General features: G+C 36.2%; 1 protein-coding gene across 4 annotated transcripts in view; it reads left to right on the forward strand.

The window, feature by feature from the left end:
- The window catches only part of LRBA (LPS responsive beige-like anchor protein), a 409,013-nt gene that overhangs the window by 91,751 nt on the left and 292,444 nt on the right, over positions 1-24,818 (forward strand). For 2 of the 4 annotated variants that reach the window (XM_065061876.1, XM_065061878.1), the window contains exons 30-33: positions 2,818-2,951; positions 11,717-11,795; positions 12,087-12,220; positions 14,502-14,563. In XM_065061876.1, the coding sequence (XP_064917948.1) occupies positions 2,818-2,951; positions 11,717-11,795; positions 12,087-12,220; positions 14,502-14,563 (409 nt within the window). The remainder of the gene's footprint in view (positions 1-2,817; positions 2,952-11,716; positions 11,796-12,086; positions 12,221-14,501; positions 14,564-24,818) is intronic. The other 2 variants (XM_065061877.1, XM_065061879.1) reach the window with 1 other exon arrangement.

The following is a 24,818-nucleotide window of genomic DNA, read 5'->3' on the forward strand; positions in this document are numbered from 1 at the left end:
CTTGTATTCCCAAAGTTCTACAGGTTTGAAGGTGAGAAGGTATACAAAAGATCTTAAAAAGCAAAAGGGACTATTGTGGCCATTTACTAGTGTCTGTAGCAGCCCAGTGGAAAAGCAAACAAAATAATAAACACCAAAAAAACAAGACTAATTCCTTTGCTTGAATGCATCTCTCCTAGGATAGCTATAGAGAGCCTGGCAACTTGCTGAAATTGCTCTGTCAGTGCAGCTACACTTACACACACTGAAGGTCAGTAGAAGTTTACAGGAAGGAATGATAATATATAGTGTTGTGTCAGAAACAGCACAGAAAATGGAAGACACTTGTAGCTGAGATTTCTTTTGTGTCTCCACTCATTGTCAGCTGCAGACAAGCAGCATTCAGGTAACAGTCCCGTCTGCACACAAGATTCCTCACTCCCATGCAGTTTCAGAACTGCAGTTTCACCTGCCCTGGGGCTTCTTGTAGTAATGCTAAGAATTATTCCTCCTCTGAAATTCCTTCATGAGCCTCCCAGTGTGTTCATTTCTACATTTTCATCTGAAAGGGGGTGGTTCTAATGTATAAAATTAGTCAAAGTTCAGCCATTTACGTATAATTTTTTTAAGGTGTGGGTCTGACCTGTCCTTTAAGACTTGAAATATCAGCTGTTTTGTGGTTGCTGGGGCTCTTAGAGTCTGAGAGTAGGATCAGTAGCATTCATAGGCATTCAGAGGACACAGCCATTCTGATTTGATCTTTTGAGAGAATACTGATTAACAGACTTTGCCATAAGATTTGATTTTGCCCCTCCGAAGTAACTTGATGTTCTCCAATTTAAAATTAATTGCACGAAGAGATGCTACTTGCATGTACGCCAAAATTTGTCACTAAGCGTTCACCCATGTCGCCTGGCATCCAATATAATTGTGTGTGTATTAGTTAGTGGCAAATGGATAATCGTTTATATAACTTAGTGGGTCTGCGAAGAAATATTTCCAGCTCATGCACTGGGATCTCAGAGTCTACATAAATAGACATATATTTGTAATATGTTTGTATAATTTGGGTTTAATGTTATTGGTCAGTATTTCTTGAATTGGATGGGTACACAGTAAAAACTTAAAATCCGTGAAGGAATATACCTGGAATTCAGTGCTATATTGTGAATATTGGAGAAATGTCTAAAAGTTTACTAATGTGTGGGTGCATCTTCTATTCAGTAAACTTGTATAAATTTCCCAGCCCCTTCCAGGTATTTGAAACTGTGTTATAGAACAGTAATATCAGTTTCCAGACAGTAAATGTCACAGAATCTTGAGTGAGATACCCCTTACTTATACCTGGGTGATGCAAAATTAATTGGTGATATGTTTATAATTTAGAAGATAGTCTAAATATGTGAACTTTTTTTAGCGTATTGTTCATGTTTGAGGGACACTGACATGAACATAAGAGCAAAATTCATGGTTCAGGCACAATATCTTGACTTGGGGCTCAGGTGTTGTTGCTTCTATTTTTTTAGCGTATAGTTAACATTAGCAGTCACCCTTATAATGATATGACATGTACTGCCTTCAACTATGGTGCCTGCCTACTCCTGCCATTAAGGAGGTTGATTTAATCAGTAACATGGTCTAGCTTCTGTGACATCCTTGGGACTGAAGAAGGGAGTAAAATACAGTCCTTGTTTTTCCCGCCAAGAACTATTTTAGAAATACTTGACAAAACTTCTTTGGCTGCTATTACCACACCTGAATTTGGGTCAAGTTTCTAAGTTACTTTATTTAGAAAATGAGTACGTTAAAGCTATTAAGGGAATACTTTCAGTGTGTAGTTATAGTACTGTCAACAAAATATGTGATTAAATAAATTGAATGTTGAAGACTTTCATCTTACAGTTAACACCAGGTAATTAAAAGTAAGCACTGCTGTGGGAGTGCATTATATATCAGCTGTACTCTTTACCTCATTAGCTGGATTTTTGCATGTTTATGGAGCTAACTTGCAATTAAAAATGCCTTTAATGTATGCTTAACAAGGCCTTTTAGGTATTTGGAATAAAGTACTACAATTTAATTGAAATTGGTATGGCATAAATAGATATCTTGGTAACATATGAGATAAATCTCCATGCCTGGCTTGTCACTTTGCATCTTTTCTTCCTGTGTACTCTTTAATACTGACTAAAAGGCCTGAAATTTAACTTGTATGAAAAATGGAGATTCTGTCTTCAACTCCAAATAATGTTTTGATTTGTTATATAAGTAAGACCTGATTGACAAGATATACTCAAATTTATGGCTTAGCTCTATTTTTAAGTTGTGTGAATGTTTATATGTACATGCAGATATGTGTTAGGATGTTTTTAGCTGTAGTATATCCTTCTTCAATTAGTTTTCTTTTCTGCATTAGAATACCAGAAGAAGTATACTGTCAAGGCAACCTTCAGTATTGATAATTTCTTTTAATTTCTTTATTTTGAATACTGTGACATCTTTTGTAAATAATTGCCTGAAGTTTAAAACCAAACCTTAGGGAAACTAAGATGAAAAGTAAAGCCTACTTCCAGGTCACTTATCCTGCTGATCTCCTAACTGTAGGCTTGTTTGTCCAGGATTTTGTGAAAGTGCATGAGATATTAAAGTGTACCATAAAAACTAAACAAAGGTGAAGTGTCCTTAGGACAAAGATTGCCAAAGATGATGGAAAAATAAAATAGAGAAGGAATTGTACTTTTGCAGGATATAGAAATGTAAGTGCTAGATTTGTAAACAAGGATCATGGTGTGTGAATCTTCATGCAGTATTATTTATTAAATTTTTGTCTTCACCTAGGAGTGTTGTTGTACCACCGAAGAAATCAACCCTTTCCTCTTCTACAGCTGCTATGGGTATTCCTACAAATGCCGTCAGTGTAGTTTCTTCTGTAGATTCAGCCCAAGCCCCGGATTTGTCGGGAGAATCTCCTGGTGAGTAAGGGTAAATTAAACAACTTAAATCCAAATCCCAGCCATCCCTCTCATGTTTCCCCCTCCTTCACCATTCACTCTGATTACAAATTAACAACTTTTTGTTATATGTGAAGGTGACATGCGTTTCAAAAATTATCTGTATCTCCAAACACTGTAGATGAAAACAATTGTTTTTCAGACCTTAAGCCATTAGTTGCTTTCCAGAGTAATACTGATTAGTGTATGTAAGTATATTATTTGTTTATATATGAGCCTTATGTTTACTATCGCTGGTTGTATTTTCTTAGGGGAAAATGTGACAATAATCTGGGAAGACAGTGTTTTACACTTCTATTTTTTTTAATCTGTTGGAGTGTATGTGGTATAACGTCTTAAATTATCAAGTGAGACAAAAGGGCCTTTGAGACCTCAGTGTCCTGCATACTACTTTGTATCTTTATGTCAGCTTGTAGGCCTGCATTTGGTATCCCAGCCTCTAGCAAAGACCAGTACCAGATACTTTACAGGAAAGCAAACATGAATATAGGTTAAACTGGACCAATTATCAGTGACAATTTGGTATTTTCTGAGAGCTTATCCCCCAGATCATTCTATTAATCCTAGTTTTGATGCTGCAGCTACACAAATGTAAAAAAATAATATTCTGATAATAAATTAAAAAAGCCCAAAGTAATGTTGCATTTAAAAAAAAAAAAAAAGCTTTGCTAAACTTTTTTTAGGTTCTCCTTTTGCCTCTATCTAGCAGAACAAATGCAAATGGCTGAGCCTGTTAATCCAGTATTTGTCCTAATTTCAATATTTCTCACAGTTGCTGAAAAGCAAGCATATTATATTAACTTGTATTTAGAATAAATATGGTATATTCTAAAGACTACTTTTTGTTACAGATTATTTATTATGTAAAACAAAAGTTTATTTATAAATTGTAGGGTATTTGCCCAAGGATATATCTGTTAGTGCTAAGTAGTACTGAAAATTATGTACAACTGTTTCCAATAGCTTTAGCCTGAGGTCAAATGCAGTGTTGATGCTGAACTAATTGCTTTGGACAGTTTTTTCAGTGGGAACAAAATTGAGGAGGTTGTTTATAAGCAATCGGTCCTTTGAACCCTTAGTCTCTCTGGTCATTCTGTATGAGATAAATGATATTTAACCTCATATGCTGTGTCAAAGGCATTCTTTTCTACTTAGCCATGTTTAAGTCACAAGGCTGTGTAGGATCTCATAATTGTACCCGTGAAGTTTAATGTCAAGACTTAAAACTGACTTGCATCTTAATCAAGGAAATCTCAATCTATGCCTGATTATTGATGTTCCTTCTCAATGTCTGAGTTGCTTGCTTCCTGTTTTTATGAATCTACATTCAAATTGCAAAGACTGAGGAAAAAATATATAATCTGTTGTCATGTCCTCTAGTAATGTTGTGTCTGGAAGATATTTGTTGCCATCTTAAGTGCCCATTGCATTTCTTGGGAAAATAAAAAGGTTTTGTTCCAGCCATGATAAAGGAAGAGCTATTGAAATCTAGTATGTTCTTATTCTTTGCAAAAGGGAGAATCCATTTTGTCACTGAAATTGCAGGAGATAGCACTATACTAATCTAGGACTAATGTTTGGACTAGGAAAGTTAGCTGTCTTTTAAAATATCACAGTTCTTTGGGGAAGTTTGGCTCTGAGCAGCTAGTCTGTTTTTAAAATAGTAAAACTTTACCTACATTGAAATTGTTCAAAATAATTGCTAATTTGTTAACTTCTTACCTGGTTACCCAGTTTAGATATGGGCTTAATTATTACAGTTTCTGGAGTCAGTATTCACTTGTTTTTGATATAAACAAAATAGATGAACACTGATTTTCAGATTTAGTCAATCTTTTAAGAAAGTATAGAAGAAAAATAAGTGGTTCTGTGCCTGCAGAATATATAAGAAATCCAGACAATAAACAATACTGATGTAGTTTGTAACTGTGTGACTTCCAGCATGTCTGGGAGTTTTGGCAAAAATTGGGCATGTAATCTGAACTGATATGCATAAAAAGAAACTAATCAGGATTAAAAATAGTAGACATGTTTTGACTGGCAATCTAATTAATTAAAAGAAAAAGTGAAGGGGTAAATGAAATCATGCTTTAAACAGATTAAAACGTGAGACTCTTTTCTCCCCAGTAAAATAATGGCATGGAAACAAAAATTTTGCGAAGTTGGAGTGGTTTACACTTCTGTTGGTCATGTAAATTGCACACATTTAAGTTTGAATACTGTTCTGCATAAGGCCTTTAACTTTTTATTTGAGGATACAAGTAGCAATAAGCAAGACTCATGTAATAACAAAATATAATATGTATAATTTTCCCATGAGTTCACATCACCTGTTCTTCCACTAATTTTTGTCTTTGTGCAGCAGAGATTCAATACATTGTTCTCATTTTTTTTTCAGCTAACATTCTTTTAAAGTCTGTTTACTCTGTAATTAAGAAAAAATAATTCAATCCTTTTAAAAAACGTACTAGGGGGTTATGTAGCGAATATAAATTTGGGCCTTTTTCACATTTTATATGAAGGCTATTAAACATGCTACATTTGAAAATAAAATTCAAGTGTTTTTTTTCTAAAGTCAAATAATTTTTTAAAAATGAGTTTTTTATGCGATTGTTTATGTTAAAAACTGATTAAGCAAACAGAACTGTAATATAGTACCATCTAATGCTTTACTCTGTAGACTTGAATCAGTGTGTTCCAAGACAGAGATTAAAGGGAGATACAGATATTGAAACAGGATTAAACAGGAAGTGATAGTGTTTTAATTGTAATGTGTGCATAATAATCAGTTGGGAATAAGTTTTGTGTAGTATGTGAGTGTCCTTCACCTGCAGATGTGATGTCAAGATTGCTTGGTCAAGGTGGGATCTGTGTTGAACTATTAGTGAGTCTTTGTGGTTCCAGATGCCTCCATTTGCATTTGTGTGTTCTCAAAATTCACCCACCTCCTTTCCAATATCTTTTCTTGAAGTTTGTGTCTTGCCTGTAGCTCAAGGTCTGTGGGTATCTCAGATATTTGACACTTAAGATTGTCCTAAGATCGTATCAAGTGGATGTGACATGTCCCGGCCTACCAAATACAAAGTGTTGACAAGTTGGGAAGATAACCATCTAAGTTTGCTCTGTTCCTCTGATACATGGAAAGGGGGTAAAAACATGTTTTGGCCTCAGACAGCCTGGACTTTTTGCAGAAGCTTCTTCACCTTTACTCCTTCAAGCCACAGAGTATTTCACAGCACAAAAAGCCTTTCCTGAATACAAATGTGCCCCTTGTGGTCCAAACTTGCCTATCAGTGTCTTGCTGATAGCTGATGTTTGTTGGTTGGTCTGCTGGAATTGCTACTCAAATTGTTGAAAGATCTTGGAAATGAATGGAGAAAATAAAACCCCTTGGTGGCCCATGTTGAGCCAATCGTTTTGTCCCTTATGGAGGGTGGTATAGAGCAAAAGAGACTGTTTACTAGTAATAATCTAAGGAAGAGGAATTTACTTGTTTTTTCCTTGAACTGACTCATAAGTTGGATGTCGATTTGATGCAGAGACTTTACACATGCTGTGTCCAGGAAGAGCTACTGGAAAGGCAGGACTCAAGTTTGGATAGGCAGGACTCAGCAAAGTTGTCTGAACTATTATGAATATGCTAGTGGGATGCTTGTATTTTTGTTGGTCACTCAGTTTGCCTTTTAAATATTTCTATTACAGTTGTAATGCTCTGAAGTGGTGTGAACTTTTTTGAACTGTTTTGCGGTTTGCATTCCCACTGGTACTGAATTTCTCTGTTTATGTGCTTGAAGGATTTCACATGCGTTTTATTAGTGCTTCACTCTAAAGAATGCAGTTTTCAGGCTTTCACTGTTCAGTTTGCAAATGCATGTTAAAGTATTTCTATAAAGAAGGAGTCTGAAAAGTCTGTAGGAAGCAGGAGTGAATTGCATCTTGTCCTTACTGACACTTGGAGTGTAGAAAGCACCAAGAAGTTCCTCTTGGTTTCTGTTGCCTGCCTCCTCCCCCTCTTACTTGGAGTTTTTTGAGTTTCACTTGTTTTGCCTCTGAGCCACACAGAGTTGCCAGCAGGATTTCTGCTTCAGGCTTTGGGCTCTTCCCCAAGGTGTGAAGTCATAAACAAGGCCATGTCAAAGGCTGAGGTGAAAAAGAAGGTACATGCTTGGAAGAAACCTGGGAAGAAGCAGTAACAGGAGATAAAAGAAGTTGTGATTCCTGACTTCTAGTCCTACACATAGGAGAATGTAAATTTTCTCCCACAGTTGACTTGTTTTGCAAAGAATGGTATTGATTGATTTTTATATATAGATGAAAATAACCTTGAAGTCTTGCAATAAAATAAGGTGGTGGGAGACAAGCTAAAGTAAGAAAAATGAATGTGAAGTGAGTTACCATTCATGCAGAAATAGTTCAAGAAATTCACTGGATTATAGTAACTATTTCAAAGTGAAGCCCAACTTTACAGTGAGAGTAGTTGAAGGCTAGTTACCAAAGCTGAGTGGCACTTCTAAAAATCTCAAGTGATATACGATGGAAATGGGTTAAACTGTTTCAGTATAAAACCAGTTTTAAAGCAGCTTCTCTTTAGAGAGTGCACCATTGTTTCATGAAATGTGTTCTTGTTTAACCTACAGATGTGTTTATGTAAACAGATCCCTTATATTAGCTTGTAAAACCTTTTATTGTAGTCTTGCATTGTACACTTCCAGCCTCCTAAGTGTATTTTTGAACGAGCTCATTACTCTATCAGATACTCCTTTCATAAAGAGCATCAGTTTATTTATGTATGCCAGGTCTCTTGTACAAAATTAAGAATCATGGTTATTTAATTCAACTATTTGCTTTTTTTTCCCCTCATTTCCATCCTCCTAGAGTGAAGTATATCACACGCTGCTTGTGTATTGACAACACATACTTTGTATAATAAGTGTATATGCAAAGGCATAAGGATCTCGCACAAGGAGTTTCTTTAGCAGTGTTTTATTGCTAGAGACATTATTTGTTTAGGCCCTTGGGGACCTTGAATAAACAATAAGGTTTCTCTGTAAGGGTGCTAGACAGATGATCTATTTGCCTTTTCTTTTATGTTCTTGCAAATGTCTGTGAAACTGTCAGTTTGAAGGAGCCAGTTTATCAGTGAAAGGGTAAGGAAGAGATAAGTCAGTTTAGTTCCACATGTTTGAAGTAGCTACTGCACTTACCCACATGTGTGTTGTGGGTGAAAATATGCTACTGAAGTATTTGTTTTTTTTACTGAATGCAAAAAAAAATAGTAGAATAAAAAGCCACTTTTGAGTTAAAGTCAAAAGAGTACTTTCATAACACCAAGTTTGAATGTGAAAATCGCTATGCCTAATCCTATCTAAAAAATAAAAAATCTGAAATTCTCAGCTGTGATAAATCTGAGATTCACCCCTTTTAGTGAAATACAGCTGAGTTTGGAATGTGGATTTAGATGATAAGCATGAAGAAATTCAGGCCATAAATATCCTTACGCAATCTTCAAAAATAGTATCAGTTTATATAGGTGCCAACCTTATGCTGTTGTGTCAAATTCAAATTATCTGTTCTTTTTCTGTTTATGTCTATATTCAAAAGTTGGTTTTAACTTGAAACTTTGTAGAGTTTTACAATTATACCTACTCTTATGCACAATTTGTCTTGATTTCTAGAAGAAAAAAATCACATCCTATTTGTGTTTCCAGTGATTTGCTTTACCTCCCACTCTCACCATTTTTAGCAGTGCTATTGTGTGTTAAAACAGAAAACCAAACAGCTCCCTACCTGCCCCAGAAACCCATCTTACAAAACAAACAACAAAACCCCCCAGTTTCCCAGGATTGAGTGCATGTCTCTTTATTAGCCTCATTATGGCTATTATGCCCTGTCATTGTCCTTGCAGATGTTTTGCTTTAATTTTTTTCCTAATATTTTCCTTCAGTTATTTTGTTTGTGGCCTAAACATTGCATTGGATTGTTTTCATCTCATTTAATTTTAAAACTCATGCTACTACGCTGCACTGTTAGAATCTTATTTCTTTTATTGATAAACTGACCCTTGATTTTGCTATGCATTTAATACGGTGGGATTTTAGTTGTATATACTTTTAACTTTCTAACATACCCAATAATTAGTGTATTACTGGTCACAGATTTTATATGGAGTAAAAAGCATGCAAGCATTTATATAACAAGATATTCTTCATGTGCAATCTGCATGCTGAGAGGACTTTCTTATTATGAAAGCTTTGGATGCTGTTTCAGTTTTGTATTCTATTGAACTGCATTGATCAGCAGATTTGCCCTTATGGGCAATATATGGGCTTAAGTCCACTACCAGGCATGTGGACTTAAAATATTCTCACGTTAGGAAGTGTTGTTTAATGGGAATAAAGATGGTGAGCTTTAGGGAGAAACCTGAGATTTCTAGTGAAATTATTTAAGTGTGAAGGTTATAATGAAAATCAATTAGTTGTTTTAAAGTCTTAATCCAACAGGCAGCAGAAAGGGGTATTGTGCATACTTAGGTATGAACGTATATGTGTCAAAAATGAATTATTGTAGCTATTAAGTATCCCACAAACAACTAGAGTCTGTTAAACTGCTCTATCACGTGGCTTGTTACTTTCTGTGGGGTTTGTTTTGTTTTAAAGTACAGGAAGCTCCGTTCTAATTTTCGGCACATCGTTTAACTATTGAAAATATTTACAGAATCTAGTAATCACCATTGAAATATTCAGAAATTTAGTTTTGATTTACCTGTAATAGATTAATTATTTAGGAAACAATGCCCAGAAGATTCAGATTCCACCTTGCTTTCAGCTAATGCTTCTTTTCCCCACTTTCTTGTCCTTCATTTTGTTTGGTCCACCTAAATTTTTTTCTGATCCCACCATCCCATATGAAAGTCAAAATAAGAGCTTCTCGGTGCATTTATAAAAAGCATGAGTGAATCACATTTACAAAGGTATCTCCTCCTGTGAAGAAACAAAAAGAAATAAAAGCAAAACTTTTCACCATTTTGGCACATTAGTTTATTTATTGGTTTCCGTGCTGCCTTTTGAAGCAAAGTTAGAGAAAAACATCTTCTCCAGATAGGAAAAAAAAAAAGTTCTGGGGGAAGCTCTGAGTACCAGTGATTTGGGGCAGAAGTGTGATATTTGATAGGGGAAATAAACTTAGTATCTCAAGGATGTGTCTTTGCCATCTTTTTTACAAATCTATTGCACTTCAGTCAAGCAGAAAGACATTGAAAAGTTGCAGTTGACATGTTATGGTAGACACTTTGAAAATCTTAGCAGCTTATTTCCAGACAAGGTTACATTTATAACTGAACTCACTCCAGTGTAGATGAGATGATCAGGAATTTTTCTATAGTTATAGTTCTGAGAAGGGTCACATCTTTGCTAAGGTTGATGTGAGAACTGAAATGATTAAACTCTTTTCTTTCATGCTTTTTTTCTTTGCCTCCCCCCCCCACCCTGCCCCAGCAGCATAGGAATCTGAATCTGGCAAGGTGAGAGAAAAGAGAATAGGACAGGGCCTAAGGCTGGGAAGAGATAGGATTGCAGATGGACTAGAAGCAGTCAGGCTCTTGGGAAATGCACAGAAATCTGTCTGCTAAGATTCATTCCTCTCTATATTTTGGAATGCAATACAAGATTTGTGAGTATCACCATTCCTATCCTGGCAGCAAATATCTGTGAAATCTCTGGCTGTCTTGCTTACCCCCTGTTCATCATTGCTAATACCAATTCATACTGCAGTATGGAGGTTGTGTTTCTCTTTATATACTGAACAACAGAATTTAGTATTTACAGATTCCTACTCTGCTGATGAGAGCTGTGTGGTGTTGATTCAAAATAACGCAATTGCCTTTTGGTTTTAGGTTTTTTTTTTTTTTGTTTGTTTTTTTGTTTTTTTGTAAGCACAGGATAAATAAATGACCCAGACTTCACTATCAACCTTTGAATAATTGATGTGGTAAAGTTAATAACTCATATATTAAGTTATTCCACTGCCATCATTCTAATGATGCTGGCAGTGCAATGAAGAATTTTATCTTAGCTGTCTTTGTCAGAGTCCCAGTGTTGCAAAAATTTAAGCCAGGCTGTTGAAAGATCCCCACTCATTTTGTATTCTGCTTCATTCTGACATGAACATGTTTTAACTTTAGACAGAAAATTGAAGGTTTTATGTACAAGTTACTTAAAATTGGATGAGCACTTCCAATAATAAAAAGAGATGCTTTAATATATTACCATTTGGCTTTATATTAATATGTATTAGTTGTAGTAGTATATATAAGTACACTACAGGAATATTAAGTGTGTAGGGCATTATTTGCATTCACTACTTAACCTTGTAAGTATTAAATTTGTTTGGAGAGAATCATGGCTTATAAGCTCAGAAGGGATCACTGCAGTCTAGTCTGACTTCCTCCACAAAGCAAACCACAAGGCTTCCTTGAATTGCTTTGTACCTGTGCTAGAACAAAATTTACAAACCTTGCCGTGGCATACTCGGTAAATATGAATATAAGTAAATAAGAGTCTTATGGCAAAAAAAGTGAAGTACAAAGAGGTGCAAGGGTTTACTTGGTCTCTCATGTACTTGAAAACAGTGGTTTCCCAGAGGATGAGCTTGAGGCTTTAGTTTCTGGTCTGGTTGTCTAACTTCTGGCCTGCTTTCTTGTATCATTTATTTATTGTTTTCTCTTGCAGGAAGGGGATCATCTAATTCGAAATTACCATCTGTTCCTACAGTTTCTTCAGTGCCTGAGGATTCCACCTCAAATATGAGGTAACTTCTTCAGTTGAACATCTGAACAGCTGTGCTGTGGCTCACTTTTTTGATATTACAGTTGATATTCTGATTCCACATTAAAAACAAACAAAACAAAGCAACTCACTTAAAAATGTTGTTTTGTTGATGATCAATACCTAATGAAGGTTTGGAAAAAGATAAGCATTGAGTTATTGATTTCTTCTTATACATCTGCTTCACGTAAACATTGTCAAAAATTATACTCCTTTCTACAGAATTTCAGCAACTTGCTTCTTTTTTTGTTAACCACCTGTATCTTTCTACTAGTATTACAGACAGGCTTGAACATGCTTTGGAAAAAGCTGCCCCACTTCTGAGAGAGATTTTTGTGGATTTTGCTCCCTTTCTTTCTCGGACTCTTTTGGGCAGCCACGGACAGGAGTTGCTGATAGAAGGTACAAGTAAGTTTCCATTAAAAAACAAAAAAGTGTATTTTCTTTTACCTTGGAGACTCAAAATTTCAGTTTTTCTTCTACTGGCTTGGCCTTAGAACCTTTCTTCCCACCTTCCCACACAGTGCTGTCTGCTGGATTTTACTGTCTCCTTTTCCTTCTGTCTTTAGTCCTCTGAGGTCACTGCCATTGCCTCCTCACCTTTGCTATCTCCGCTGTCACTTTGCCTCCATCTCATCTGATAGTTTCCTGTATCTTATTATGTGGGACAAACTGTTGTTTCTTCTTTAGTTTTCCAGCTCTTCCAGGGAATTGTCCCATAGAAGCTGGCGTATTAAATGTGTTAGTGAGCCTTAAACAGAAATTTGGTGTCAGGGTCAATGCTTCGATATAAAATATGTAGTGTAGAAGGTTAACTACAAAGAGCTTGCATTTTGACTGTGATGTTGTACCAGAAGGCTTCTTGGGACCCATGTCAGCAGAGTGTACTGTGGTGTATCTCTTGCATGTGAATCTGCTTCTGTCTTTTTGGTTTCTATTTGGAAGACAGTCAAACAGGTAAGAGGAAGACATTGTCAGGATGGGGAAGAATCCTCCAGTACTCTTGAGAAGATGAAGATTCAAGTGCACAACAAGGATCATGACTCTGCCTGGTGTTGGCTTAAAATGATTGAGTTTGAGATGATTGAATTTTCTCTCTACTGGTGGGTTTCTCTCTGGTTAAAAATGAGGCTCAGTTCTGTAGTTATTAATGTCCTTAATTTAAAAACGCATGTTTATTGGAACACTGTGAATTGAGTAGTGGATACCAGTTTTTCAATTTTTTCATAATTTGGTTATGTCATGTAAATTGCTTTGTCCGCTGATTTTTAGAGTGAAAATTGCAGGGTTTTGTCCAATTAAAACAGTGAATTGAATTAGGGCTTGAGCTTGTGTCAGCTTCCAGTAAGGAAGGGCTCCCGTGTTAGAAGCTCATGGTCACTTAACTTGAGCTGATTGCTTGCACATGAGCTGTATTTGTGCTGATAGATCTAGTTGTATCCTGAGGAATTAAAGTTCTCTTTTAAAAACATATTTGAAACTACTTGTTTCCTGGATTAGGGCTGGAAACCTGTATGTAGTGCTGAATACAGTCAGCATTGTAAGAAACACAGTGAGAATATCTAACACTGATAAGTGTTTAACTGAAGACTGCTGACATCAAAACTGAGACTTCATTAAACTTGACTGAAATTAAAATGATTAGAGCTTAGGAATTTAGCTCACCTACATTTTGGGGGTAGACAGAAGTGACAGGAAGTGTGTGAATTGTCTTCTCTTGTATGACTGAAAAGGATGGTATTCTACATGTGAGCATAGCTTTAGCTGAAAAATATTTTAATGGAAGCTACCTTGTGAACAAATTTATTTCATTCATTTAATGAGAATAAGAGGAAAGAGATTTTTCTCAAAGCTTTATTTGCTTGGAAGTTAAATATCTTATTTATTTACATTTTCTTGTCTGGAGATAAAAAATAATCTGGTTTCTAAGTATTTTGACTGTAGTATAGATGTAGAGAGATGAGTATTTCATAGTCTGGATGAAGAAAAAAAAAAACTGGAGAAGTATTTGGAGTGTATGAGCTGTCTAGACAAAAAAAACCACGTGAAACCGATTTTGGGATTTAAAAACCAGTTAAAGACAAACCCCAAACAAAATAGGAATACAAAAAAAATAGTAAAATTAGTTTATAAACAACTGAGAATATATAATAGGTTACTGCTTGCACTTCTGCTAAGGTTTAGTGTGGGGTTAAGGGTCAAAGTACTAATAAGAGTGTTTGGGATGTCTGCTGCCATGAAACAAAATGGAAACTTGATTGATAGCTGGGGGCTGAAAGGAGAATGCGCAATGGAGAAAGCAAAGGTCATAAAGCCATTTCCCTTCTCTGCATATATAATGACCCAATCCTTCAAGAAATAGCAAAATGTAGATACAGTGGACTAATATAACATATGTTAACCACACTTCTGATCACTTTGAAATACAAACATTTATGAAACTGTGAATGATAGCGGTAATGTATTACTATTAGCTGCATTTTTAGATGCGAAGCATGGAATTTATGGTCTCCCTCTCACTTTCATTTTGTGCTGATAAAGTACAAAATTTTACTGTAAATGGTATGAGAATTTCTGCTTTCTTTTGATTATTAAAATGCCTCTAATCTATCGCACTTCAAAATATTTCTTTGCAAACAGCTGGTGCCATATAAGCATGCATTACGTATACTGTTTTTTCCTTTTGTAGGTCTCGTGTGCATGAAATCTAGCAGTTCAGTTGTGGAACTGGTGATGCTGCTTTGCTCTCAGGTGAGGTTTAAATACCAATGTTGTCCAAAATCACTGTCTTTGAGCACTATTGAAGTTTACAGGTAAAATTTGACTTTAAATTTAAGGTTATGTGTAATGGGTAAAAAAGATCATGTGCAAGGCCTTTTGATTACAAAAGAGAGAATAAATGATTCTATCTATTTGCTAGGAGAGAGAAGATACTAAAGGTTTTATGTTACTTTACTGTTGAGCATTTGTATAACCTTGATGCTGGTGTGCCTAAGTAATTCTGTGCTGTCATTTTTGTAAGATAAAATAGGATCAATGAAATATTAAGCTTATGAAAACAGATTGATTTCTGCATCTTGGCACGCTGGATCCTCTGGGATGAATAGAATTTTTCCTTTTGTGCAGAGGTTATGAAATGAGTGATAAATACTTTTGAAACCCTGTCATTCTTAATTGATTTGACAAGTACTAAGAATTTGAGAAAAATGTAAGAAAGCAACCCTGGTTGTCAGGAGTTTGGGACATTCTACATTCCTAAAGGCAAAGTGATTTTAGATATTTAAGAACCTGAGAATTGCCCGTTCCTGTGGTTGGAAAAGAGCCAGAGTCTAAGGAACTTTTTTAAAATGGCATATGCTATATTAATTAGATTTTCTTATTGAGTTTCTTGCTCTCTTTTTTGTAATTAAATGGAAGACTGTTTTTATTGAGCTTTTTTTTTTTTTTTTTTTTGTACTTTAAAAATGATACCTTTCTGGTAGTAAATTCCCCTACTTAAAACTTTAAAATAGCCCTTTTTAATGGGAATGGTATTGGTCTAGAGGTCAAGGGTTCTGACCCATTTCAAAACCTTTGACCTTCATTTACAGCCCTTATGGTTTGCTTGCCTGACGAATAAGGATAATGCAAAATTAATGTTTCTTCACATCGATTTATTCGTTTTAGTGCCTATATTGCCAAATTTATTTAGAGTGTGCTGATAGACATTTCATGAATACAAATGAAAGAATCATAGAAGGTGTGAAAAATCGATAGTCTGCATTGTCAATAAGGTGCAATAAGAACAATTACTTCTGGAGATTACACCTAATAGATTTTACAATGAACTAGTGAAGAGTAGTTATGTTTTCTAGGGAGCTTATTATTAATGAATGCATCTAGAACTTTGCTCATCTGGTGTTCCATCTTCCTGAGGAAATATTTTTTTACTCTGAAAGGAATTTAATATTCATCATGGAACTTTCAGAATTTAGAGACGGTTATTTTACGTACAGCAATACTGGAAGTGGCTATTGTTCACAACTTCTAGAATAAGAATTTAATTTAAATTAGAAAACAATCCTTGCTACCAAGAAATCCATATACCAGTTTTACTGTTCATTCATTAATGTGTTGGAGTAAAACTAATGAGTATTAAACACAGGGTGTTTCAAAAAAGCGGACTGAATTAGAAATCACTGTTTCTCTGCAATTGGGTCCATCTTTTTGAAACAGCCTGTATGTGCCTGACAGCTTCGTATTACCATTTTTAAAATTAGTTTTTGGTATCCATGCTGCTTGTATCAATAATTAGTGGTTGACCTTTCCTTCCTTTTTGGTAGGGTAATCTAATCTTTTTTAAAATCATGTTGTGCTCTGTACTGTACCTCACTTGTTTGGTTTTGGGAAGTGGAAAGGATAAGGAATAAATGACGTGCTCTAATGCATCTATTTGTCATATGTGTCACAATGCCACTTAATGCTAATCTAATCAAACTGAGGATATGTGATTGCTTAGCAGTGCTAGTTGCAGGGACTGAAGTTGTTCTTTGTGAAATAGTAGAAATAAACCAATAAAGTCACAAAGACCTCAAAGTCTTTTAAAAGTTACATAGCAGCTGTAATTTTTGGCAGAATATGAAAAATGATGTGAGAAATGAATCTGAAATTAGCTCCAGATGTATACAGATTGTTCTGGGGTGATAATTACATTTTTCACTTTGAATTTTCCTAATTCAAAGAGGTCAGTGTGGCAATCACAGAAGTGATTTATTTTGTTAAGAAGTGAACTGTCTTTTGCTACATGAAAGCTTGAGAGATATGAAATTGAATTTCAAGCCGACATTTTACAGATACTGGGAGGAGATGGGGTTGAGCTTGATTGATTTTCGTATTTTTCCTATTTTTTTTTTTTTCTCCCTTCTCTCCTCCCCCCAGAAGATGGGGTGGGAAGTGAAGTGATATCCTTTTGCTAAAATTTTAATTAATTTTTAAGAGGAGATGGAGAGGATGAAGTGCCAAAGATCAAAAGATCAGGTCAAAAACTAGTTTTTAATCACATAAATAATGTGACATAGTTACAGAGTAAGTATCTGCAAATTTGATTTAAAACTTCACAAATTTGTCAGCCATCATTTTATGAAATTGAAAAATTACTCTGATTAATATCTTTGGTGTTTTTTATGCTACCCTTTTTCTGAAAATTTGCTTTAAACGTTGTAAATGTTGGTGTAAGCCCTTGGATTGCTTTTCTGAAACATCTGAAATTTTTCTGATGTTTCTTCAGATTTGTGGCTGGAATATATAGATTTTTTTTTTTTTTTCTTTCTCAGAATTGCAAAATGAAATAATATTTCACAAGTAATTGTTTTCATAAAATTATGAAAATAAAGCTCTTTCCCAAGTGAAGTGATTAAAAGAATTCAAAAGATATCATTCTGTGAAACTATTTGTGGTACCTGCTTATTTTTTTCTCTTGTTTAAAGTTCATACATTTAGGCATATGGAAAAAGGCCATTGTTTGTATTTTAGTTTTGTGTTTATATGTTTTATGTTCAACACAAGGTAAAAAGAGAAACAGGTGGTTTGAGATAGAGACAAAAGACATTTTCTAAGACAAATCCAGTTGTGTTTTTTGATAGACACACTGCATTTTGAGACATGTCTCTGTGTGTATGCTTACATTTATATAAATCTATCAAAACGTAAAGAAATCCTTCATTTAATATTACTGCAAAGTGTTCCTGCTTATGTGACATTAATATCATTTTTGAAAGAATCGACGTTGCATTCAAGGCCACTTTATAAAAGCGTTGTGTTGCTCATCCTAATTCAGTCTGACACACATTCCAATAACACTACCTCCCTTCTAGGGTTTAAAATGAAATTTATGGCTGAGCATTGTGAAGTGCATCATTTAAAAATGGTTTCAACCCAAAATATCTAATAAATAAATAATGTGTATGGCTACTCAGTAGTAGACTTTCCAGACTAGAAATCATTCCATCGGATACTCAACAGTCCACTATCGGAGAGGGCTGTCAGATAAATCTTATAGTAGCTGCATTCATGTCCTGTAAATCACATGTTATTGTCTGAGCCTTCTGCCAGGTCATCTATTCTTTTCCCATTTATCAGAAATGCATCCAGTACAGTGAACCTAGAAGCACCATCTAGTCTGGCCTGGCATCCTGTCGGGGTAATTAAACCAGCCAAAAGAGAGAAGTCCTGGGTCTAATATCCCTTTTAAATGAGTGACATCCGGATGTTAAAGGTGCTCATATGCTGTTGTGAGGCAAGGCTTCTGCATGGGGAAACTGTGATGTCAACCTTGAATAAAGCATTTTTGTCTAAAAGGACTCTCGCTTTCTGCCTAAAATGCAAAGGGGCACATATTAATTGAGTGGGTGTTTATCCCTAAAGGAAAGATGTTACTGTGCTTTTCAGTGGTCAGATGTTTTCTTGAAAAACATGACTGAAGTAGGAAAACCTGGGAGCTTCCCTGCCCTCTCATGAAGTTATTAAAAAACTCTATCATTGTGCACATACATGAAGCATTTGTCCTGTTATTGTAACTCCAAGGTGAAAAGGTACATAAATAGGTGAAATAGGTTCCCCATTTTGCCTTTGAATTTACAGAATTTGCAGCACTTGAAATATCTTTTTCCTTCTTTCTGTAGTAAATCAATGGAATTGTCAGTGGACTATGTGTAAGAGAACTAATTAGGTGATTCTCGTCACATCTGTCTTTGACTTCTGAGCTTTTTTCTACTGCTTCTAAATTTTCTAGGCCATAAAATAAACTTATACTAACTGAATTCAATACTTTTCAGCTCCTGTATAATTTTCTAAAATTGGCAGAATGCCACTCAACCTTTTAAAAAGTTTTCAATTAAAAATTAATGAATACTGTGGCAACTTATATGACCCCTCCACCAGCACTATTCATATATACACCCTGCTTGCTGGTTCAAGGTATCAAAGCTGCTTGGTTCCTGCCCCCTGTTGTTTCAAAGGGATTAAGGACACATTCTTGATAGCCAATGGCATATATAAAACCAAGACCAATGTTCTAATATATTTAATGTCTAGGTATTTCATCTTCTAGAAATATTAATATGATATATTGCAATACAACTGCATAGCTGTAGCTATTAGATTTATATTGGACCTTGATAATGTATGTCTTTTGGTGGGAGATGGAAGAGGGAAGCATACACTCTGATACTACAGATTTTTTTGTGTGTGCAATGATGGCATCTGCTCATATGGACCAATGAAATATGATTACGGTTGGACATGTCATGTTTTGTACTGATAGATTTTGGGGGTTATTTCTGGAGAGGAAAGCGGTGCGTATGCATCTTGAAAATAGAGCAGAGGCTGGTTAGTAGGATTAAATGAGAAAAAAAAACTACATTGTCGAAGTTGGTCTTACTGCCTGTGTGGACAAAATCATAGGTCTTCAGCTCTCTTTTGTTCTTGTTTAAGTCAACTCACTGGTAAAATGGTGAAGTGTTTGCAAACGGTTTTTCTCTAGCATGTTCTTTCATATGGTACCGAATCACTTTGGTAATGGATTCTGTTGTTCGTAAAGATGTCGATATTCATCTTTTGCATGGGCTGTATTTTAGTTGCATCATCTCTCTTACTCTGATGAGGTATCTTAATTATTTAAACAATATCAACATATGCCATGCAGTCAAACAATATGGTAGCATATTTCTCCTAAGGAAGAGCAATAGGATGGTACTAATAGTTAAGATTTGGATTTTTCAGTGAATTTTTTGCATATGCACACTCCTCCTCCACCCTAGTACTTAAGTGTTTGTAAAATGCAATCGGATCTTCAGGCTTTTCTGGGTATCCTGTGCTCAGAAAAAAGCTTTATATCTGTGATCCAAATTCATTACCTCACAAATGGATTTCTGCAGCATGTTCTAAAATGTGGTAAGCCTTTGAATTACATGGAGATTTTAGCTGCTGTAAGAGATGGGTGGTTTTCAATGTTTGTTACTTGCAGAGAGAATACATTATAGTGATGCTCTGTAGTCTGCGCTGGTTCCTAATTTACTTTTAAGTGCAATTTGATGTAATGCATAGCTATAGTGATATCTATGAAGTTTTAATTGAATTGAGTATAGCCTCAGTCTTCAACACTGATGATTAACTTGGGGGCCCTCAAAACCCTGGGCTGGAAAACCATGGCTGTGAGAATGATAAACTCCCAATGAATCCAGAAATTGTATGGGATCTGCTACTCCAGCTAGACTCCGACAAGTCGATGGGGCCTGATGGGATTTATCCAAGGGTGCTTAAAGAGCTGGCTGACATCATAGCTAGACGTTTCTCCATTATTTTTTCAATGGTCTTGAGAATCTGCGGAGGTCCCGGAAGACTGGAAGCTGGCAAACATTCTCCCAATCTACAAGAAGGGCAACAGGGATGACCCTGGGAACTACATGCCTGTCAGCCTCACTTCTGTACCTGGCAAAATCGTGGAGAAGATTGTTCTGGAAGTTATTGAAAAGCATCTGAATGACAACGCCATCATTGGTCCCAGCCACCAGGAGTTCATGAGGGGAAAGTCTTGCTTGACCAACTTAGTTTTGTTCTATGACAAGGTTACCCACCTAGTTGACCAAGGGAAACCTGTCAACTTGATCTTTATGGATTTCAGTAAAGCCTTTGATACTGTCTCTCACAGTATCCTCCTGGACAAGATGGACAAGCACACAACTGGATAAACTGACAGTGCTGTGGGTGAGCAATTGCCTGATGGGCCAGGCTTAAAGGGCTCTAGAAAATGAGGTTATGTCGTGCTGGTGGCTGGTCACTAGCGGGGTTCCGCAGAGATCCATCTTAGGGCCAGCACTCTTCCATGTCTTTATAAATGAGTTAGACTCAGGGCTTGATTCTATGATTGCTTAGTAAGTTTGCTGATGCCACTCTTGAGGGCAGAGAGGCCTTACAGAGGGATCTGGATAAACTGGAGAACTTGGCAGTCACCAGCCATGTGAAGTTCAACAAGAGCAAGTGCCAGATTTTGCACCTGGGACACAACAGCTCTGGCTGTACATACAGACTGGGGGACAAGATGCTGGAAAGCAGCTTCATGGAGAAGGATCTGGGGTCTGGTTGACGTCAAGTTGGACATGAGCCAACAGTGTCCCCTGTCAGCCAAGAGGCCCAACAGGTCCTGGGCTGCACCAGGCACAGCATTGCCAGCCGGGCAAGGGAGGTGCTTGTCCCGCTCTGCTCTGCACTGGTGCAGCCTCACCTGGAGCACTGTGTGCAGTTCTGGGTGCCACAGGATAGAAAAATATACTAAGCTACTGGAGAGGGTCCAGAAGAGGGCTACGAAGTTGGTGAAGGGTTTGGAGAGGAAGCCGTATGAGGAGCAGCTAAAGTCACTTGGTTTGTTCAGCCTGGAGAAGAGGAGACTAAGTGGAGACCTCATTGCATTCTACAGCTTCATCACAAGGGGAGTAGGAAGGACAGGCACCGAACTCTACTCTTTGGTGACCAATGACAGAACCTGAGGAAATAGCAGGAAGATGTGCCAGGGGAGATTTAAGTTGGAGTTTAGGAAAAGATTCTTCAACCAGAGAGGGGTGGAGCCCTGGAACAGGCTCCCCAGGGGGGTGTCACGGCCCCAAGCCTGACAGTGTTTGAGACTGGACAATGTCCTCAGACACATGGTGTGAAGTGTGGGGTTGTCATATGCACGGACAGGAGTTGGACTCAATGATCCCTGTGGGTCCCTTCCAACTCAGGTCATTCTATGATTTTAATCACGATAACATTTTTCCATCTAATCAGTTTGTGTTCTCACAGCTGAAAATAAGTTTAAAAAGGATCTAATAATTCTTTAGAACCATTATCTAAAAAATGTATACACAGGGCAGATTTTGCAAGCTGCCAAATAACTTTCTATCAGTTTTAATGCATGTTCTAGTTTCCTTTTAAAAAAACAGGGACTGGAAGTTATTCTTTTTGTACAGCATGAACTTCTGCCAATAGGAGCTTTGTTTTTACCAAAGATGAATATATTTAGGTAAAAAAATATACCTTAGATTCAGATTGCTTTAATGATAAAATTATTAGAAGCATAAGTTTATTAGGCAAATTAAAATTATTTAGACCTTAACAAATAAAAATAGAAAAAGGGCCTCTTAACGTATTAATTCTTTAGTTCAGGGGAAGGCATTGCATGAATTGCTCTCATAGGTGTTTGTCTCATATTGCTAAATAACGGGACTATATTGAGATATACGGAAAAATATTTCACCTGCAGGTGTGCCAGACTTTATACTGTATTTTTTTTTTTTTTTGGCTTGTGCTTTTTTGAAGAATGTAAAGATCTGAATAGTATCTGCCAGCTTTATATATAGAGATGAGGTGGCTACGGAAAGAAGTGAGAGTATTCAAGATCATCTTATTTTGCTATGGGTTATTTAGATTCTGAAGCTTCCTCAGGTTTACTTCATACCAGGTGGAACTAGGCACATTAATAAAACTGTAATTCTTAGCATTTGAAAACAAGGGTTTGCCAAGCATGTTATTAATTGTTACATAGGCAGTAGTGGGAACATTCCTGATGCAATTTTGTAACAAATATTGCATGACTCTTTTAACTGATATACCAATTGGAAGATTCTTATCATATTCTTTGAGATTCTATTCCCAAAGTAGTTGGAAATTGTCTGTTGAGCTTTACATACAGTGCTCCTTCGGGTTATTTTCAGTGAAGCGATTTTACATTATAAATTATTTCCTCTTCAAAAACTCTTGTCGTATATTCAATAACTCTTCCTATATATTCTTTTTTCCTTGCAATGTGTATTTTATTCTACAGTGACTTAGTTTTGCAAGACAGAGACTGTGGTCAAAGCTAGAGAGAGTGGAAGATAGATCCCACAGTAGCCAGAGGCCAAGCTATCAAAGTGCTCTCCTGGGACAAAAGAGACTTAAGTTTCAATTAATGTTTCAGGTAATTATTATCACTAAGTAGAATAATCTGTCAGAGGAAAAATTTCAACATAATCCTCTCAAAGTAGCTAGTAGTCCAGAAGCTTACAGGCATTTACCAAGTGTGTGGAAGAGTCCAGTTTAGATAGAAATTAAGCTCTTTCAGTCTGTAAAAGCAACACTTATTCGTTGGTGTTGTCTTCAGTTGCCATTTTCTTCTTTAATTATGATAGGTGAAGACATCGGTTCTTCTCTGTAAGGTCTTTTTAGGGCTTTGGATTTTCTTGCATTGGGAGGCACTTCATATCATCAGAGTGAGCCATTTGGCTGGTGATCGGGAGGATTAACTTAAACTTTGCTTTTTCCTTAAGTGTGGCATTAGGTTGGAATGTATTTGAAATGACTTGCCAATACTGCATGAATAATAAGTGAGCTTTTCTTAACCTAATGATGCAATAAGCATTTTATAGTTACATCTTGACAAGCAGTAGTCAGAGAAGTTAAAATGTGTGAACCTGTACATTGGCTTTATGTCCTTATGTCTTCCATAATTCTTAGTCTAGAACGATATTTTAAAGGTTTGATCACTCTTCAGTTTGGAGATGAAACGTATAATGTGGGATTTTAAGATGGTTACCGTATTTAGTATGAGGAAAAACAGAGGAATATCTGATTTTCTATACTATTATTAAATGAGCTTGATGTTTCTGTATATTAGACATAATCTTCAAAGTGATAGCAATGGTTTCCTAACTAAAACTTTCATCTAGACCTACTGTAAAGTACCCTCTGTAATTTGCAATTGCTGTATTTTGAAGTTTCCAACAAAAGCAGGCTATATCAGCTGCAAACTGAGAAAATTAGCGTGAAAGAACCAGTGTTTTTGGTTTATACTATACAGCAATTTTCTGGAAAGTAATTCTGACCTTTGTGGCTTTGAATAAAAACAAACAAAACAAAAAGAACAAACAAACATGAACACAACATTTATATGTAAAGAACTTGGGATGGGTGCTATATATTAGGCTAAGGTATGTAGAGAGGTGCAAGTGGATAGGTGTAGTAAAGCCATGACATCTTAGTGTGGACTGATGTGAGGCATTGTTTTTTGGGACAATACATTTGGAGAAGTCAACGTGACTTGCAGACTTTGGATAGAGGAATTGATAAAATACAAGGTTAAAAACCAGAAACCCGTTCTTAGAAATAATTTGTGCTACTGGAGAGAGATGAACTTTCCTAAGGTCATTTTACTAAGATACAGTTGTTGCCTACAGTCAAGTTCTGTGGAGAAAATGAGGATTTTTCCTCCCTGCTTTTCTTTTTTTTTGTAAGGTCTCTAGTGGTTGTTCTGTGTGCTTTTCAGATATTATAGGCTCTTACTAAAAAAAATTTCTTATGAAATGAAAATTACTTGAATTCAGTCAGGAATCCAGGACATGGTGGTGGTATGAATTTAATAGAAAGCATGTCCACTAGAGCTATAAGTATTATCCTTTGAAACTGTCTTGCTGAGAATTTGCATGATTAATGTGTACATTTGCGTGTTTATGGAAGAGAGTGGATTTTATAATGTGAATGTGAATCTTGGGGGTGTGATAGGGGAACAGGGCAGCTTCATTTCCATGAATGTACACTACTACAGATGTTCAAAACGAAGGGAATGTAGTTTAGCTACAGAAGCCAGACTTTTCTGAAGAAAAAAGGCATCCTGTTGCTTCACCAGCACACTAGGACTTAAAAAAACACCACCATTTAAGGTGAGTTTTGTGCAGTGAGAGCACACCCTGTGGCTTGGCAGTCTAGTCAGAAGGATGATACCATGCTGACTTTATAACTAGATCTTTGAACAATATTCTCATGGGTGGTAAATGCAAAACAAAGTAATATCAACTGGCACTTAATTCTGGGAGCTCCCTGCTGATGGGGCTCTGCACTGAAATGGAACTCTTCCTGACAGGAAGTCGGCTGCGAAGTGTGGAGACCTCTGAAAATAAAGTGTGCTTTAATTTGACACCCTGCTGTTTTACAGCTAGTCTGTTTAATTTGAGACTAT

Source organism: Columba livia, chromosome 4 (assembly GCF_036013475.1).
Source record: "Columba livia isolate bColLiv1 breed racing homer chromosome 4, bColLiv1.pat.W.v2, whole genome shotgun sequence".
NCBI classification, from domain to species: Eukaryota; Metazoa; Chordata; class Aves; order Columbiformes; family Columbidae; genus Columba; species Columba livia.